Source organism: Eulemur rufifrons, chromosome 25, assembly GCF_041146395.1.
Source record: "Eulemur rufifrons isolate Redbay chromosome 25, OSU_ERuf_1, whole genome shotgun sequence".
Taxonomy (NCBI): Eukaryota; Metazoa; Chordata; class Mammalia; order Primates; family Lemuridae; genus Eulemur; species Eulemur rufifrons.
In genome coordinates this window covers 22,276,942-22,293,977 of record NC_091007.1, presented here as the reverse complement: position 1 = coordinate 22,293,977, position 17,036 = coordinate 22,276,942, and the positions used below count along the sequence as shown (strand labels likewise).

Here is a 17,036-nt window from a genome sequence, read left to right as displayed (position 1 = left end):
ATAATTTTAAAGAGTTTACTTGAGGCCGGGCGCGGTGGCTCACGCCTGTAATCCTAGCACTCTGGGAGGCCGAGGCGGGTGGATTGCTCAAGGTCAGGAGTTCGAGACCAGCCTGAGCGAGACCCCGTCTCTACTAAAAATAGAAAGACATTATATGGACAACTAAAAAATCTATATAGAAAAAATTAGCCGGGCATAGTGGCGCATGCCTGTAGTCCCAGCTACTTGGGAGGCTGAGGCAGTAGGATCGCTTAAGCCCAGGAGTCTGAGGTTGCTGTGAGCTAAGCTGACGCCACGGCACTCACTCTAGCCTGGGCAACAAAGTGAGACTCTGTCTCAACAAAAAAAAAAAAAAAAAAGAGTTTACTTGAGTGAAAGTGAAGACAGCTGCCTAGGACACACTTCCAAGTTTCCTTGGGGAGGGCTCCATTTGGCCTTTGTTAAAAGTAGGTATTTTTAAAGGCAAAGTGGGACAAGGAGTGAGCTGATACAAAATTGTTTGACAGGAATTCTCATTGGTTCACAGAAATAACATTGATCAGCGATTGGCTGTACATTGTTGAACTATTGTGTATGAGTTATGGTGACAGCATATGGCATTTTATGGCCAGTTGGTGTCTGTTAGTCCAGAGCCCACATAGGAAGTGGCTTCCAGTGGTAATTATTTAGCTCAGGGGGGAGTAAGATGTGATTACTGTGGCGTTTCAATGGCTTTCTGGATCTGGCAATTTAAATGGGCTCACATTCCTCATGTAAAAAGTTTCTTTTCTTGCTCAAAGCTCCTGCATATCATCTGCTAACAGCATTTATTGCTGCTTTAAAATGGGGGAAATAAGTGAGCAGAGAAAATTCAGAGAGAGAATGTTTTTATTGATTTTCTGTTCTAAATGGGGTGTTGATAAGGAAGAGAGATTTCATGTCAAAAAGATTATTTTGGAAAAAATGAAAATACAGGTAAATTTCTTATCATGAAATAATGCAAACTTATCATAGATTTCCTTAACTTTACCTAGACATTCTCCATAGTACAGTGAAGAAATGTCACTGAGCAAAGGAGCTCATGGCTCAATGCACATAGAAGCCAGTACTATGGCACCAGCTTTTGAGAAAAGCAAAGCCAGCTGGCAAGAGGACAGGGGATGTGGCTCAAATCTGTCTCTCTGATTCAGGGGTCTGGGGCAAGTTTTAAGGGGCCAGGGGGCAAGGATTTAGGAATGTTGGCTTGGCAGGGTCTGATCGGAGGGTTTCCAGTTTGGTTGTTTACAGCAAGGTATGTTGGGGCAGATTTCAGCCCAAGATCTTCCTAGCCAGCAGATCCCTTGCTTTTGAGAGAGTTCCAGTCTTCAGGTCCTGGTCTTGCTGGTTCCATGGGGAGGGATTGTTGGTTCTGGGTGTTGTTGGAGGTCAAAGCTTTTTCTATTGCACATGCCCAGGCTACATGACTTGCAGTTTGGGCTCTTCTACCTGCTAGGTAACCTGACATTTCGTTATCAACCAGAGTGGGCCCAGTTTGAAATGGTCCTGCAGTTACTGAAAGATAATTAAAGGGGTGAAGAAAACACTATTTAAAAAATAAATGAAATCGGTGAATTTTGGTGTTGCGTTGAAGATTTTCTGTATAAGGAAATGTTCAAAGGGACCTACTCTAGCAGTGATTGAATCTTCTGTGATTAACTGTATGATTTGAACAGGTCATAGAATTTATATTCCAATGTGTCCTTTTGGGCAATGTGTGCCCTTCCCAATCACCATGGTGAAATTGAAATAATAGAGTATTTTTCCTTCTTCTGTGGTACTGTGCAGTTTTCAAAAATTTTTCACCACATTATCTCATTTGGTATTCATAATGGCCTAAGGAGGAAAAGAATGAGTATTCTTCACGTGAGATACTGAAGCTGAGAGGTTAAATGGTTCCCACAGGGTCGTAGTGCTGGTGGATGGTAGAGAGCAGATGAAGATCCAGAGCCTCCAGCACGAAGGCCGTGTCCCTTGCCGTACCTCACTCTGTGTCTCACTGGGGATGTGGCCGCTCTGAATGCAAACTGTTAACTTGTCATCTGACTGTTTTTGCACGAACTGCTCACCCTGAGGCAAACATGGCAACCTGTGCGGAAAGGCCCATCGCCCGGCCGCGCGGGCAGCTGCCTGACCAGATGCGCAGGGGGAGCAGTCCCTGCACAAACCGCTTGGGGAATCGTCTGGCCATGGAGGAAAAGAGGCTCCAGAACGCCTCGTGGATTTAAAAATACGAATGATACAATACTTACAAATGGAAACAAAACAAAACTTGTAGAAGATAAATGTAATATTTTATATACATTAGTTTAATATACTATCTTGTGGGTCATTGGTTTCATTTGAGGATTTCATTGGGGCTTTTTTTTTTTTGCCTTAGTTAAGAGTTTTGAAACCTTTACAAACAAGATTATGTTTTATACTGTATGTATGAAAAATAAACCTCAGAAAAGTGCAATGATCTATTCAAAGCAATAGAGTAAAAATATCCTTAAAAATAACTCATGTTTACTGAGCGTGACTTGTGGGTCAGGTCCATGATATTTCCTTTTCATTAATCATTTCATTGAATCCTTACAACAACCTAGTTGATAGATTCTGTTATGATTCCTATTTTATAGATGGGGAAACTGTAGCTTCAAGAACTTAAGTTCGAGTAAAAATTTTTGAATCAAAGTGATCTTTTTAGTGAAGAATTTTGGAAGGAACTGTAGCTAAACATTTCTAGTTAATTTGGTATTAAACAAATATAATAAACCAATTAAATAAAATACAAAACAATTATACTGCCCAAGTATAGGGATCTGCACAATTCTGTCCCGTTTTATATTAATATTTAAATGTCTTATTTTGTACTATTTTTAGCAGGATAAAAATCTTTTTAAAAATGGTAATAAAGATAATACTTTACATTTATAAGATCTTTATGCCTTCTCAAGATTTAGGGGTTAGACTTGAGTAATTAAATGGATAACTTGATCAGAAAAACTATTTCCTTGAATTGCCTAGACTAGAATTTCCTAAAGTGGGCCCTTACAGAACTAAAGGTAATAATTAATAGTACATAGAGAGGGGTTCCATGGTCAGATAACTCTGGAAAATACTGTGCTAAGCATCAGTAAATGAGTTTCTTTTCTGCAAGACTTCTCTGAGCCTGTGCATTGTAAGCCTATGCCTACTTAAAGAGGCAGAATAGGCAGTGTTTCCCTAACGTATTTGTTTTATATGTAACTCTCATCTCAGAACACCTGGGATTAGTGACTTAAGGAACGTACTTTAGGAAAATGCTAAACCAATATCTGGGAGGAAATGTTGGTATTTAAGACCCAAGTGTTTGCTGTCTACTCAGATGGACAATAAAATTGCCAACCTTCATTTGTGTAGACTTGGCACTATCATTATTCAAAGAATAGCCGACTTCTGTTCAGTGCCTTAAACCATGAAAATGTAAATCCATTTTTTATTTCAAATGTCCTATTAAGATTATGTGTTCTTTATAATAAAGAAAATTAGTACATACTAAATGTCGCTTAAGTAAATTATGTTACATACGTAGGATAAATATCTCTGTCAAAAAATATTCTTAGAAGAATACTTATGGATACAGGAACATTCTCAAGTTATATTGGGAAGTAAAGGCCATAAAACAGAATATACAGTATTGTCCCAATATTGTAAAACAAGCAAATGAAAAGCAAAACCAAGAACAAACAAAACCAGAAAGGACTGGAAGGAACAAAAACATCAAGATGTTTTTTTTTTTTTTTTTTTGAGACAGAGTCTCACTCTGTTGCCCAGGCTAGAGTGAGTGCCGTGGCGTCAGCCTAGCTCACAGCAACCTCAAACTCCTAAGCTTAAGTGATCCTCCTGTCTCAGCCTCCTGAGTAGCTGGGACTACAGGCATGCGCCACCATGCCCGGCTAATTTTTTCTATATATATTTTTAGCTGTCCATATAATTTCTTTCTATTTTTAGTAGAGATGGGGTCTCGCTCTTGCTCAGGCTGGTCTCGAACTTCTGAGCTCAAACGATCCGCCCACCTCGGCCTCCCAGAGTGCTAGGATTACAGGCGTGAGCCACCGCGCCCGGCCTAAGATGTTAATCTTATTGTGAATAATTAATTAAAACCTAAATACACTATCTCATTTAAATATTAATATATGTACTACCACGTGTAGTTGTCTTGTTTTTTTAGCTAATGGGTCAAGTCTTGTGCTTATGAAACCAAATTCAGAAGAAATCTTAAGATCTGGATGTGGCTTTTACCTTTGTCAGTAACTCACGTAGACACGTCAGGGAGGTCTTTTGTTTCCTAGTGTCTGCAACTTTCCCTATGGGAGAAAAGTATTTTCTTCTAACCTGGGAGTCATGGCTGATGATAGCTACTCTGTGTCCCTGGTTGTGTCCTGAAGCTTAACTGAATTTTGGCCTCAAGGTGGCCTTACTGTTCTGAGCAAGTACTTAGAGAATTATTATAGGAGGGTACAGGGAAATCACTCCAAATGTTTACTTGGCTTTGGCCTGCTCGGTAAATGCTTCATTAACATGCTCAGGCACCACTCAGCCTGTAAGTCCTCCAGTTCACGCCTCCACTCACCAGAGTCCATTTTCCGCCCACGGTACTCTGTAGGAGTTGGCTTGCTGTGATCTCCAATGGGCTCCTGCTTCTTTTTGGTTCTCCTGGTTGATATCCTTGAAATGTTGGCCTCACTTGGCTCGTGTGCAGGCTTCTCTGTTGTTTTCCTGGCCCTTCTCCCTCTGGTTCTCCACGGGATGTTGGTGTTCCCTGGGGCTCCATTCTCCATGCTTCCTTCTCACTCCCTGAGTCATTCTTCACACCTGTAATCTCCATGGGCTTGAAATCACTCACTTTCCCTTCCCTACTCTGGAAGGGAGGAGGAATTGCATTCAGAGTGTTTAAGCAATTGGCACAAAGTTACTCAACGTATCACTGAGAAGAATAAATATAGTGAAAGCAAAACATTTTATTTTACAAATACTAACTTATTAGATCATAAGAAAGATAATTCTGTGCCCCAAGTTTCAGAAAGAAAATAATTTCCTTCCTCAGGTCATAGAACCAATAGCAATTCATTATATTTCCTTTCTCTTTTTTTTTTTTGAGACAGAGTCTCACTCTGTTGCCCAGGCTAGAGTGAGTGCCGTGGCGTCAGCCTAGCTCACAGCAACCTCAAACTCCTGGGCTCAAGCGATCCTCCTGTCTCAGCCTCCCGAGTAGCTGGGACTACAGGCATGCACCACCATGCCCGGCTAATTTTTTCTGTATATATTTTTAGCTGTCCATATAATTTCTTTCTATTTTTAGTAGAGATGGGGTCTCGCTCTTGCTCAGGCTGGTCTCGAACTCCTGAGCTCAAACGATCTGCCCACCTCGGCCTCCCAGAGAGCTAGGATTACAGGCGTGAGCCACCGCGCCCGGCCATTTCCTTTCTCTTGAAGTCTGTCTTCCCAGTCAGCTTTTCTCTGTCTCCCATCCACTAATAACTGTTGACCTTCCAACATAAGTTTCTACTTTGTTAACAGTTTTTTCTCTTGTTCCTCTAAGTTTCCCCCCTTCACCCCTCATGTACCATTTGTATATGCATTACTTAGAAAACTGACACTCAAGCAGTACGTTCTCTCTACTCAAGAGTGTTCAAGGCACCTAAAGGTTGCTAGTGTGCTCGTTCTCTCCCTCTCCCTCTCCCCACCCCCCTCGTTTGTATCCCGCTGCCCTTTGCAGCCTTGCTCTAACACCTGGGCCATACACAGCAGGGTTTGACACTGCTGTTCAGTAGGTGCCAGTCAGTGGGTTTAATGGGTTGACAGTAAATTAACACGATCCAGTTTAGATAAATACTACCACATATTTTTCAAATATATATGGTTTAATTCTTCTATTTTTCTAAACAGGAAAAATTGTTGGGATGTATGACATGGAAGAGACTACTAAATAGTTCCTCTGTTGAGTACTAATTGTTATTAATATTTTTCAAGTTCAAGTGCCAAATGGTTTCCTGTTCATGCCTTCTACCACTTCTCCAACTGCATCTAGTAGTACCCTCATTAAAATGTTGTCATTAGAGGTCTCAGCTGCCTGCCAGCAGGGTGAGGAAAAGGTCAGATGATTTACAGGACCTAAGAATTGAAGGAGACAAGTCTTAAAAATAATTAAACTTAGCCAGTCACCTCCTTTAGGGGTTGGAGGTCATCCCAAATTTTGACAAAATCCATGCTGTGCTCAGGGTAGATTTTCTATAACCTTAGAATTTATGTTATACAATAAAATGTACTGTATGTCATCTTTTTTTTTTTTATCCAAATACTGTTGGAACCATTATTTTGATTTTTTTAAAATTCCAATTGATTCCTAGATGGTCCCATTTGTTGTGGTTGAGTCATGTATTTTTCATTTTTCTTTTCTTTCTTTTTTTTTGGCCAAAGTTCATATTGGAGATATAGTTAAACTGAAATAACTTTGAGTCTATCTTGCTACAGTTTGGTAGGATTGATAATTTTCCTTTATTCTCTTAAGGTAAAGATGGATTGTTTCTACATATATTCTGAATGATTTTATTTTATATTAGATATAGTTCTTAAAGATTATGTACAGAATTCCATGCATAAATCATTCTGTAGAGAAATCAGTAACTGAGATATTGTTCCTGTGACACCGTATTAAATACAATTGTAATATTTCCTTTCCAACGTTTCCTAGATGAAAACAATATATCATAAAGAGCTTCCAGCTTTTGTTTTCCTAAATGTTGTGTTGGAAGAAGTATTTGCTGTCATTTCTTCATATAGCTTATTAATAAAAATAAAAAGCAGAAAGTTAATAAAAATGATTACTTCAAGTGAAAATGTATTAATTCAGCATTAATACTTTTGCACAATGCTTTAAATTATAGTACTATATCAGTTTTTAATGTTGAGATCATTCTGCATTTACACATTTTAAAGACATTAATTTCACATTTTCCTGGTTTAATACAGAGTATATCACTTTATTATTAGTTCTGGGAGCTTATAGGGATCATATCTTGTTCATTATTGTTTCTCCAGCACAAACTGCTTTGCCTGGCTCTTAGTAAACATTCAATAAATATTTGTGGAATGCTTGAAGAAATGAGGAATCTGGATTCCTGCTACCAAAACCAATGTTATGGTTTTTAATCTTCTTGTCCCATCAAAGAGAATTTAACTCTTTGCATCACTGTCCATTCTTGTCCTCATTGCTTCCTACCTCAGGGGAAGATGGTCCTAAAGTTAAGCCATATACATGATTCTTTGCATTTAGTATGCAAACATGCCCACATCTTCCCCACCTTCAAAAACAACCGACGGCTTGACTCAAATAGCGATGCACTGTGTCTCTCTTCCCTTTATTGCCAAGCCTCTGAAACACTTCTCTACCCTCACCTCTAGTTGTAGCCTCACTTTATTTCATTCCAGGCTCCACTCTGGAGTCATACACCAGGGGTTCTGATCTTGGCATTGCCTCTTACCAGCTTTGTGACCATAGGCAGTTCACACAATCTCTTTAAACACCGCAGGACATATCTCATAGGGCTGTCGTGAAAATTAAGTGAGATAATGCATTTAAAGTACTTCTGCATCACCCTGCACACAGTGAATGTGCAATAAATGGCAGCTGTTCTTCTTACTGATTGAAAGAGTAATACGAATTCAGAGATGAGAAAGATTGGTGTAGGCTTAAGAATTATTTTGAATTCATCCAACTGCTCACTCATTCTTCAGATTAGGAAATTAGGGCCCAGAGAGGTTAAGTAGTCTATGTTTCATGGAGGAGGTGATACGTGAATTGGATTTTGAAGAATGACAACCATAGTTTACATCTATTGAGTGTTCACTGTGGGCCAGGGACCATTCTAAATGCTTTACGTGGGTTGTTTTATTTAATCCTCAAAACATTCCCATGAGATCAGATTTTGGCAGCTAGAAGTAGGCAGTCTGAGGCTGGACGGGGAGGATAGAGAGGAAAGAATGAATAAAAAGGTGCAGGAAGGAAAGACATGCTGATTTCTGAAGATGGTGATGAGGCTTGCCAGCTGGAGGGAAGAGCTTGTCTTAAGCAACGGAGAGGTCCAGTGTTGGACAGAGTGAGGCAAAATTAAAGGAGGTCTTAACAACCGTACCTGAACAAAATTGGCTTTATCTAATGGGCAAAATAAAGGGCAGTTATAAATATATGACCTGGGGAAGGGAGGATACAGAATGGAAGTAGAGTTTTAGGCACATTGATTTGGTGACATGCACTATGAAGGCCTTTGGAGGGCAGAATCAGAACAGTGTTCTTCATACCCGCTGGACTCACAGCCTCTACAAGCCACTTTTGGTTACCACTAGCCACTAGGAGAGCGTTAGCACAGTTTCCTATAAAGTAGGAGCTTGACACAGGTTTAGTGAGGGAATGAGTAAATATAAAGGCAAATTGGCTAAATAATGAATTGGAGGTTGTTTCTAGGTGTGAAGTGCTGAGACCTGAGACTGTGTTTAAGACAATGGGAGTGGAAATAGGCAAATCCTAGAAACAATTTTGAAGAATAATAAGACTCAGATGCATATTGGACAAACACTAATATTTAGAGCCATATTTCAAATTTATTATTTATAGCAAAATGTAGTGTCAGAGCCATTGCATTTGGTACATTCTTTTTTTAAGTTTCTTTAAGCAGAAATTCTGTATTTGAAACAAAAATCACATTTCAAGATGATCTTATAAGTAATTATTATTCTCTACTTTCTACTGTACTCCATTTCTACCACTTTTGCCCCCTAAGTGGATTGTTGTTGGAGTCTCCTACTCAACTCTGGCCAAATGAACCTCCTCATCCTCAATTACACCTGGCAGTTGTCTCCTCCCACGCTTTTGTTCATACAGATGCACTCCCCCATGGATATCCTTTCTTCTTCCTTTTCATTCCTATTACTAATTGAAATCTTAGCCACCGTTTAGGACCAAATCACATGCTACCTTCGCCACCATGTCTGATCAGCCTGGCTAAAAATGACTGCTCTCTCCTCTGAACTCGGCACTGCCTGATCATTGGGTTAACTGGGTATCCATTTACTAGTATCTTATTTGTATCCTCTACACTGATAGTACTACGTGCTATCTAGTTATTCGATACATATTTGTGACATGAATTCAAACTGTCTTAAGTACTGCAAATCCTTTCCCAAACAAGAGTTTCCATTTGTGGTCAGCTTTCCCCTAGTACACATTTTTTTTGCAACATCGAGAATTTCACGTCATTTTTGTTGGGGATACTTAGAAAAAGAAAAAACTTTTATGTTGGGAATGGAAAAGAATATTAACAAGAAAGACAGTGTAGGATTAGCCATTTTTTCCAAAGAACTTTTTGGTTGGATAAAGGAATCTGAGGAAAATTAAACCTGAGCATTTATTACTGCACTTCTGCCTCTGAGGACAGAGAGAAGTGGACTGAATATGAGAGAGGCTTGGGACTCCTGCCTTTGGGTCCTTAGGAACCGAGAGGGACCCAAGAAGTGGAAATCCAGGGGATTGAGGAGCAATAAAGATCTGATGAGATCACTTGAGCCCAGGAGTTTGAGGGTGCTGTGAGCTAGACCGATACCCAGGCATTCTAGCCTGGGCTACAGAGCAAGACTGTCTCAAAAAAAAAAAAACTGATGAGAAAAAAAGATGTCTCTTAGCAGGCATATTGTCTGCAAAAAGGCAAGCTGAGTTTGTAAGTGTATCTCTGAACTTGCCATGCAAGGTGATTTTAGAATGTCTAGAGAACAAGGAATTTATTTGTACAGTGCCATTACTAATGTAGGATGTGGAAATAGTTACCTGTTGGTTATTATTTTAAAGAAGGTAGAATATATTCATTTCCTTGGTTCACTCATGACTTAAAACCCTATTTTGTTCTATAAAATCTTAGGTTCCCCAATTACAAATTCTACTGTTAGGATTTTCGAGATTCTAACCTTGTAAGCTGGAGAGGACCATTATACTATACTTTCCGAACTGTTAAACCTGGCTAGATAGGTGTCATATTCCACAGCGAAGCTGGCAATTTTTGAGGTTCCCAGAATGTTACATGCTCTCTGATGGTTCTGAGTCTTTGCACATGTTGCTGCCCTTGCTAGCATGGATATCTTTCTTCCTTTCTTTTTTTTTTGCAAAGTTAACCCGCACTTATCCTACATAATTTTTTCTCAGATATCATCTCCTCCAAAAAGCCTTCCCTGACTATTTCATGACAGCCACTCCCCTGGTTAGGTGCCACTCCTGCCTGTTCCCACAGTAGCCCAGGCTTTCATCAGAACATTTTACCTCACGGTGTGACAGGTACCATTCACAGGCCCTTCTCCCCGCTGGGTAGGCTCCTCCAGCAGCCCTGTGGGTGCCGAGTAACCAGCAGCAGATGTGGAAGGCTATGAAGGCTCAATGCAGCATGGGCTTGGTATAGGAAATGTAGGTGAGAAAGTCCCTCTGCCTTATGGACGTGTGTTGTCAATAACGGAGTTTTAACATAATTTTGGAGGATTGCCATCTACGCTCTCCTTGTCTTCCCCCACCGGTGGAGTGCACGTAAACCAACCTAGAAGATAGCAGTTTGCCTATGTGCTGCTCTAAGTTACTGACAGCTCAATATCAAGCCCAGTTTTTGAGAACAGCGATTATTTTTACTATGTAGCCTCTACGATGAAAAGCAGACTGACAAAACATTTTTGTATCGTGGTGAACATTTGCAATTTTGCTACCAAACTTATGAAACCTACTGCAACAATCTTTCCGATTTTTAAAATATCCCGCTGAAAAGAGATCTCTGGGTGCCCATTTTTATGTGTAATATAAACCAAATGTCAGTAGTCTGTCATACCTATCTAGATCTCGTCTCATAATTCAGCTTTTCCTTTTTTATTTTCTTTTGGTGGGATTACTATGCAGATCTTCATATGATTCAATTTGATAAAGTTTTTCAGAGAACGGATAAGAATAAGTGTGAACCTATGGCCATGTTGAAGCAGCATTTTCCTTCAGTACAAACAAAATCATAAGCTACATATAAAGAACTGGCTTTAAAATTTTGAAGTATAACTTTAAATGTTTTTCCTGAATTATTAGTGTCTGGTAATAATTTCCTTTCCTTTAATTACTATAAAAGAGTAAATTTGTGGTGATAAAAAAATGCAGGATTTTTAAAAAAATACATGCAGTATTTAAGAAAAAACTACTTTGGAACAGAATAGGATGCCTACCATTTATATTGAGCCCAATGAGTGGGAAAATGATCAATGATTTGGTGCGGAGCCTATCAAATACCATAACCCAAAGTTTCATCAGACATAAACATAATTGCCGGTGAAAGTTTACCCAGAGTACCATCTGCCCCGACGTCGCTTGTATTTGCCACGACCTCACGCGCCGGCACCTAAGCTGCGCATCCGCCCCTCCCGCCCCCGGGGCGCCCCCCGGAGTGTCGGCCGCCCGCCGGGCCGAGGGCCCGGGGCGACACCGGTGCCCGAGCCCGCGGACCCCGGGGCAGAAGCACCGTCTCAAGTTCTCCCCTGCTGCCTTTCGGAAAGCCGGCTTGCCGGCGTGCGCGGGGAGAGTTTCCCTGCACCTTCGCCCGTCGGAAGACGGCGCCGGGAGGGAGCGAGCGTGAGAAAGCGAGCGTGCGCCCAGGCAGAAGACGGCCGAGCAGCCAGCTCCCGGCGTCCGAGCGCCCAGGCCGCCGTCCGCCCGCGGGCCGGCGGAGGGCGGGGGCCCGAGCGGCGAGGCGCGGAGAGCGAGGCCGGCGGGCGCCGGGGGTTGGCGGGACGCGCGCTCCGTGCCGGCGCCCGGCCTCGAGCCCGCGCTCCCCCCCCCGCGTGCCCGCGCCGCTGCGCGATGCAGTGTGGGGAATGGCTGGGGTTGGCTGAAGAGCGCACAGTGGAGTTTTAATGTCCGCCATGTTGGCCATGGCGTATTGAGGAGAGCGAGCGAGAGAGGAGCGGAGCGGCACAGCCTCCCACCCTCCCGGCTGGTGTTAGTGCCCGGACGGCGGGCTCTGCGCTCCGCCCCTCATCCCCGGCAGCGGCAGGCGAGTGGGGACCGAACCCCCGGTTCTCCATGATCCCGCTGGCCGGGGCCGTTTCCCCAGAGCGGAGAGGTATCTGCTGCGCCTGAGATGAGTAAACTGTCGTTTCGGGCGCGGGCGCTAGACGCCTCGAAGCCGCTGCCGGTTTTCCGCTGTGAGGATCTGCCCGACCTGCACGAATACGCCTCGATAAACCGGGCCGTGCCGCAGATGCCCACCGGAATGGAGAAGGAAGAGGAGTCGGTACGTGTTAACTCCCCTGTCCGACCCGCCGCCAGGCCCCGCTCCCTCTGCTGCCCGCGGCGGCGGCGGAGCAGCATACCTACACAAAATGGCCGCCATCTTCTCCTCGCCGCCGACTCTCGGTCGCCGGCCGAGCTCTTACCCCGCCTCCCCCGGCCTCGGCCCCCGGCCGCCGCGACCCGGCGGGGCCCCTTGGAAGGCCACCCGCTGACCCCGGCTCCCCGTACCCGGGTCCCGCGGAGTTCGGGGGCCCGAAAGGCACAAAGGGATCACGTGACGAAGCTGCCGGCAGCCATTTTGTGGTCTTAGTTCTTGGGCTGGGCCTTGTGCATCCGAGGGGAACGGGCTGGGTGGCGGTGGGGGTGCGGCGAGCCGGGAGCCGGGGAGGGCCGCCTGCAGGCCCCTCCTCGGGCCGCTGGGTGGCGCTCTGGGGCCACCGCGGCCTTCGCGCCGCTGCCCGAGCCCGGAGCGCAGGTTCTGTGCGCAGTCGGGGAATGCGACTTCCCGGTGGCCTGGAAAGCTTGCCGGGCTCCAGGCAGCCCCACGTGGAGCCTCAGAAGGGCATGTAGTGTTTAACGTTGACTGCAGGTCTGTGAGCCTTGTTTGCTCCCTTCCCTGCGAGGAAATGTCGAGGGTGCTGCGTGTCGGCCCGGACTGACTTTCGCAGAAGATTAGACTCACTCGCAATATCCTCTTTCTGGGACCTGTGCATCCCTCCTTCCCCGATGCTAGTTGGTTGGAGGACGATAAGCTGCTCTCCCTGACTTGTTCTGTGGGCCTCTGAGACTAGGTTGCAGATTTGTTTGGAGTACGTGGCTCTTCTTAAGCCTGTAACTTTATTTTTTTTTTTATTTGTAAAATAAATTTAAGTTCGCCTGCTTTCTGGTCTCTCAACATAGGGGACGAAAAGATTCGACTTAATGTTATAAGATGTAAATTCCAAAAGAGGGTCCGTTCTTACTCATAACCGAACTGAAGTGGATTTTTATTCGTAGAAATCTTAACACTGAGATGTCTAAATTGGGTGGGTTTCAATATTTAAATGACCGTTTACAGCCAATAGACATGTTATCATAGCTGTGGCTTTACCTTGTTGGAAGTTGGGTTCAGACACAAGGATAATAGAATCTTCCTCTCATTTCTCCCAGATGCTTGACTGTATAACTTGATGACTTCTAATCCTAAGGAATTGCATACCTTGGTTTTCAGGTACAGCCATTTAAACAGGGTGCAGTGTATTGACAGTTCAAGGAAGTCAAGGAGTCGCGTGGATTTGTGTGCTACAATTTTGTTGTGGAAAATTCTATTGTAATACTTGGCACTGTAAGATTTTTAATGTAGAAATTTCGCTGTGTAATGTTTTCGAAAATAAAACTGTTTAACCTGTCTGGGTTGTTTAACCTTTTAAAGTAAAATAGTTGTGACAGTGGAATGTTACTTTTGAGAGTAGTGTCTTAAATCTAACTTTACAGATAAGCTAAGTGCTGAGTGAATGTAGTAATTGAGATTGTCTAGTGAGGTACTGACTTTTCAGCACGTCAGCTATGAGACAGTACCTCTCAATTTATTTTACTTGTATCAACGTTAGATCAGAATGGTGCCATTTGTTTATTTTTAAATAAGTGATTTTGTTTTTAAAAATTAAAGTGCTTGTGACTGCAGAATCTTGTCGTTTGGTTTTATTTTTGTTTCTGTTTATAAGTTTTACAGATAATACTTTAAAGTTGGGGTGTTGGTTTTACCCTGCCCTGGAAATTAATTTGTAGTTCATGTTGTGCAGCCAAGGAAGGGGAATGTCTTGGTTAAAGCAAGAGAGCACTACAGTACACTTTAGAAATTTAGTTAAGTCTTCTTTGAATACTTTGGATAGTACCAAGAGTTACAATCAATTTTAGTGCAGTGGCTGTCATTAGTTTGTAACTTGTGGAGTCCCTATTTTTGATGGACACAGAAGTTTTTTTTTCCATTCAGACTACCTTTGTACTTCATCTGTTTAGAATTTTTCACTTCACATCCAACCAAAACTGTGAATGATCAGAGAAGCATAGACCTCAAGAATAGGTACTGAATTTGATAGAATGTAAGAAGTACTTGGTAAACAACCTGTTCTACAATCCTGTGGTTCATGCTAGTAGCTGTAGGTTGTATAAGTCACAATATTGAAAGTAGCATATTACATAATGTTGAAAATGTATAACTAAATATAAATAAAGGTAACTGAATTGAGTTAACCCTCGAAAAACACAAATTGATTTGTTAAAGCATTTTGTACTTCTAATAAAGAGGAAGGATTAAAACAAACTTCTGCCTTTGATTGACACGTTGGTTATGAGTCATATTAGTTATTGGTTACCCTCTTAGGTCATAGTAACCTAGAACCTGAATCAACTGTCTAGCTTAGAAAAAAGTATATAATCTTATCTTGGTCATGAAAGATGGGGGCAAATGTAGATGAGCACACTTTCTTATACACCACTTCCTTAAGAAAGCATTTTTTGATGAAATCTGTAAAATTGTCATGTGAAATATACCTGTTGTTATATTTTGTTTCTGTGGTAAACTTGACAGAAATCTAGGTCTTTTAACACTGGGGAAATAACTATTATTAATATAGCCCCATTTAACCAATTTTAATAATAATATAAGCTGTGAACACATTGGCCTAATTAGGCATGCTTCTTAATTTTTAGGAAACAACTTTAAGTAGAAGGCACCCCCCCCCCCCGTCCAAAAAAAAAGAAGAAATAATTTGGAGGTAAAAAATGTTACTTAGCTCTAGAACTTACTTTTTTGTAGGACTGAAAAGTAACTCTGGATTGTAATAAATTGAAGGATTTGACTGGGTTATAGATGTTAGGGAGTAAATTTACAAAAAGTAATTTGTTGCAACTAGCTAACTTTGATCATGAAAGCTTTGTATTTAATGAATTACAGATAGAATTTTTAAATCATAAGGAAATAATAGACTATCAACTCTGCAATGAATGAGTTCCTTTGGGGGTTAAAAAAGATAGAGATTTAAACAAGTGGTTAGAGGTATAGATGTCCCCTTATAAATATTTTAACATTTCTGAGTTTAACATTATAATTTAATTTTATTATTTTTATAATCTTAAATTTAGCACTACAGCTTCACATTTAATTTAAAGGGCAACTTACCACAGAGAGTAGTACTAAATTTTTTTATTAAAATTGACTTATTTTGATTAAAATTGGAGATTTATGTGTTGCACTTCTCCTTTATGGGAACATCACTTTAGGATAGACATTTGTAGAAAGTTGGTTTTAAAGTGATATTTAACGAGTTGGAGCTACTTGTTCCCAGATAGGTTAACTTTTCATTGTATTGTCTAGGGAGTGAGGCTCCGTTTCGTGAGGGGTGGTGGCTTAACCTTCCATTTCCTGTTACCTAAACTGGTTTGGGTAGGATATTAGATGTAATTAAGATGTTAATGATGATACCACATTGATATTTACCCACACAGTCACTTTTGAGACTGTTAGGAGTAGGGTCTAGCCACCATCATCCAGCGCCTTGGTTTTGTGGGGTTCTAACCAGAAAAAATTGTTTTATACTCCCACCTTTTTCTCCTTCATTACTGAGCCAATATAGACAATATTACTAAGTCCAAGTTAAGAATGATTTATAAAGTGGACAGGAGTTTTTTGTGTTTAATTAGAGAGAAATTAGAAATGTGTGCATATCCCTGATATGAATACTTTTTCAAAACTTAAAAGAATCTTTTCAGTTTGATAAAAATAAGCTTAAGTCACTTTACTAAGCTTAGAAGTTTGATTTCTCATTTTTTGAAAGAAATTAAGTTTTTTTAAATTTTTCTTGCCTTTACTATTTTAAACCAAGATTTTTAGCCCTTCTCTCTGGAGCTGTAAAAATCAATCTAGATTTCTCAATTCTATCCACTGTCTTGGAAGTGAAGAGAAATATGTGAAATCTCAATTATAATACAAGCAAAGTTCAGCAGACTAATTACAGATAGTTTGAATTAGAAAGAAATTGGGAGTATTTGGGGGTTTTGCCTTAAGTAGCAAACAATTAATCCACATAAAAATCAATTGAGAAGTATTAACAAAATCTAATTTCAGCTTTTACCCTCTCCAAGGGTATTTGTGAGTAGAAATTTCTAAGCTGGGGTTCTGAGGGTTATATGAAAATGATTCTGGAAGTTGCTGAATTCCCACAGTATGCCTATGAAATATTGATATGTTTTTCCAGGAAAAGTGTTCATAGTTGCCATCAATTTCTCAAGGTATTGGTAACGGGCTAGGGCAGAGAGCTCAGGGTTACGATCCTAACAATTTCAAACAGTTATTTTGGTTCTTTCTAAATTTGGCAATTATTAAATATACTTAATAAGAGGAGGATAATTGAAAAGGGATATTGGCAATTCAGGAAGAGACAGATTCTTAAATGCAAAAGGGACCTCTTGAAAATGTAAGTGCTTACATGCCTAAAGTGTTAGTAAAACTTGTTTCAGTGTACAGATTGATATTTAAAATTTTGGATTAGTTTATACTTAATTTCCTTATAAAACAGCAGTAATGATAACTAATGGGCTCATGTATCTAATGGTGTTTGTCGGTGCTCCATGATCAGAATTTGTACTGAACTACGTTTTCTGTTATTCAATAGGACTCAATGAAAAAGTACCATCTAAATGTAGGATAGTTTAAATTTTG

At 41.1% G+C, this 17,036-nt stretch overlaps 1 protein-coding gene across 7 annotated transcripts in view; it reads left to right on the top strand.

Annotated features, from left to right (window-relative positions):
- EPC1 (enhancer of polycomb homolog 1) overlaps nt 1-17,036 on the top strand; it is a 95,655-nt gene that overhangs the window by 14,025 nt on the left and 64,594 nt on the right. For 4 of the 7 annotated variants that reach the window (XM_069458675.1, XM_069458672.1, XM_069458671.1 and 1 more), the window contains exon 1: nt 11,937-12,338. The exons of 2 other annotated variants lie outside the window; for them this stretch is intronic. In XM_069458675.1, the coding sequence (XP_069314776.1) occupies nt 12,186-12,338 (153 nt within the window). In that variant the 5' untranslated portion in view covers nt 11,937-12,185. Of the gene's footprint in view, nt 1-11,936; nt 12,339-17,036 lie in introns of those variants that run through there. One more of the 7 variants, XM_069458677.1, reaches the window with a different exon arrangement.